The sequence below is a fragment of the Fibroporia radiculosa genome, assembly GCF_000313525.1.
Source record: "Fibroporia radiculosa TFFH 294 genomic supercontigs, scaffold18144, whole genome shotgun sequence".
Taxonomy (NCBI): domain Eukaryota; kingdom Fungi; phylum Basidiomycota; class Agaricomycetes; order Polyporales; family Fibroporiaceae; genus Fibroporia; species Fibroporia radiculosa.
Genome location: NW_012133007.1, coordinates 1 through 2,257, shown reverse-complemented (window position 1 = coordinate 2,257; position 2,257 = coordinate 1). Strand labels below are relative to the sequence as shown.

The window sequence follows — 2,257 nt, the reverse complement described above, 5'->3', positions numbered from 1 at the left end:
TGACGAGTCCGGGGGACCAGGGATAAGGAAGGGCCGACAAGTGACGTTTGGCAAAAAGGGGGGAAACGGATAATGGAAACCGCCTTCATCAAGGAACTCTAAGGAAGAGTCATCAGATTCTTGTTGAGAAGGGAAGCTTAGGATGGGACGCCTAGGAACTGGCATTTCTATTACTCCAGCTGTGAAGTGCTCTTCTAGGGTTTGGAGGTAAGAAGGGTAAGGGGTTGCTGCTCTTTGGGGTTCAGTCGTTGGAGAATTGTTACGCCTAGGAGCCAAAGGACGACAGCGCGGGTCCAGATTAGAAGTCTCATTGTTTCTGGCGCGGTTGTTGCGCTCAGCAGGCATTGGCAGTAGGCAAAGAAGGATTTTTCTTGAAAAAACCAGCAAGAGAATACAAAAGAAACCCAGTACTACAGACAAGATGATACCCCAGTCCCTAATCTTGGTGTTCTCTTATGTACTCAAAATACACCTGAGTGGGATTATTGGAATCCCTGTTGGCCGCAATGACTGGAAGGGTGGTGGTGGTATGGGGGAGGGGGCGCTGTGCGGTGGCGGCAATGTTGAATGCCCACTGGTGCTCCCTCTCTAGGTGTCGGATGGTGAGACGAAGGGTGAGGGGGACAATGAGGGCAAGGGCGAGGACGGAGAGGAGGGTGGTGAGGAAGAAGCCCAGTAGGGCTAGGAGTAGGAGGTGGGGGTGCTCGTTGACGACGGCGAGGGTGACGGCGGTAAAGGGGGCGACTTGGTTCACCACTAAGCAAGTCAGTAAACGGTGTGGGGGTTAGCTCGACTGGGGACGTTACTTGTGCTCCGTTATTGGCCCAGTTGAGGGCTTGTTCGTCGATAGGGGTGGTGGAGAGTGGAGTGGGGGTGCGTTCAAGGTGGACCTTGAAAGTGTAGCTGTCTTTGAGGTAGTAGACAGCAAAGGCGATGATGAGGATGAGGAGGGTGATGAGTGTCCAGCTGACAAGGAGGAGTGCGGCGAGGATAGTGACGGATGCCATTGAGGAGGGCTGAAATGCGTAGTTCTTATAAGGAGTTACCCTTTGTTTGGTTGCAGAAAGTCTGCCAAAGCATCTTTGCCATGTGAAAGTTCGGCTTTCAGTAGCCAGGAGTCGTCCGAAGCCGGGTATCCTTTCCATCTTACCCGGTACAGTGTTCGCTTGCCGACTATCTTTGAATCAATGATACGTTCGATTTCGAATTCTTCCTGATTTTTGATTAGTTCCGGCGGAGGTTGGAGGTAATTCTTCCCATGCATTTCAGTTTCCGAATAAGGATAGAGTAATCCGGCATGGAATACAGGGTGAATCTTCCATTTTGGTGGTAACTTCAGCCAATAAACTACCGGTGACAGCTTCTGATCAATGGTGAAGGGTCCATAATGCTTGGGTCCAAGTTTGGCTTTTGGATGGAGTCCCTTGAGGTTGGTGGCTTCTAGCCATACCTTTTGTCCTGGCATGTATTTGACAAACTTGTCCTTATTCCGTTTCTTGACTGTTTCTTCTGCGAGTCGAATACTGGATTGGATTTCAGTTCGGAAGTGTGCTAGCTGAGTGAGTCTAGAAGTGATGTCTGGTGCATCTGTTGTTCCCACAGTGGGAATATTATGCCGGGGTTGGTAGCCCATAAGTGCTTGGAAGGGGGACGTCTTGATGGCATCATGATATCTGTTATTGTGCGCGAATTCTGCTAATGGTAAGTGACTTGTCCAGTCAGTTGCTCGGTGATTGCAAAAGATCTGAAGATACAATTCCAAGTCTTGGTTGACATGCTCCGACTGTCCATTGGTCTGAGGATGGAAGGCGCTAGAAATGTTCTGTTTGATGCTTAATTTAGTGCAGAGTTCTCTGAACATTCGTGATGCGAACTGTGGTCCTCGGTCGGAGATAGCCTTGAGGGGTAGTCCAAATCATTGGAAGACATGGTTCTGATACAGGGTAGCTGTTTCGGATGCTGTAACTGTCTTGTTGCAGGGTATGAATACCGAAGCCTTGGTACAGTCGTGATCCGTAACCACTAGGCAACTGTCGAAGTCATTACTCCGGGGTAGATCCGTGATGAAGTCCATGGTGATGGATTGGAATGGAAGGTGATGTTCTGTTGTGATTGGTACTAGATCTGGTGAGTTCCTATGTGTGATGACTTTGTTTTCCTGACATGTTGCACAACCAGTGACGTATTCACTGACGTCGCGCGCAAGGGTGGGCCACCAGTAGGTTCTTTGCAAGATTTCCTGGGTCTTGTATCGCCC

At 49.7% G+C, this 2,257-nt stretch overlaps 2 protein-coding genes across 2 annotated transcripts; both read right to left on the bottom strand.

The window, feature by feature from the left end:
* Positions 1–436: 436 nt before the first annotated feature.
* On the bottom strand, positions 437–1,007 carry FIBRA_09238 (uncharacterized protein; the record flags this gene model as incomplete). The annotated part of the gene is made up of 2 exons (XM_012321557.1): positions 437–681; positions 755–1,007. The coding sequence occupies 2 exons, from the start codon at positions 1,005–1,007 to the stop codon at positions 437–439; spliced, it is 498 nt and encodes a 165-aa protein (XP_012176947.1).
* A 35-nt stretch (positions 1,008–1,042) lies between these two features.
* FIBRA_09237 (uncharacterized protein) lies at positions 1,043–1,633 on the bottom strand (the record flags this gene model as incomplete). The annotated part of the gene is made up of 1 exon (XM_012321556.1): positions 1,043–1,633. The coding sequence occupies one exon, from the start codon at positions 1,631–1,633 to the stop codon at positions 1,043–1,045; it is 591 nt and encodes a 196-aa protein (XP_012176946.1).
* Between the last annotated feature and the right edge of the window lie 624 nt (positions 1,634–2,257).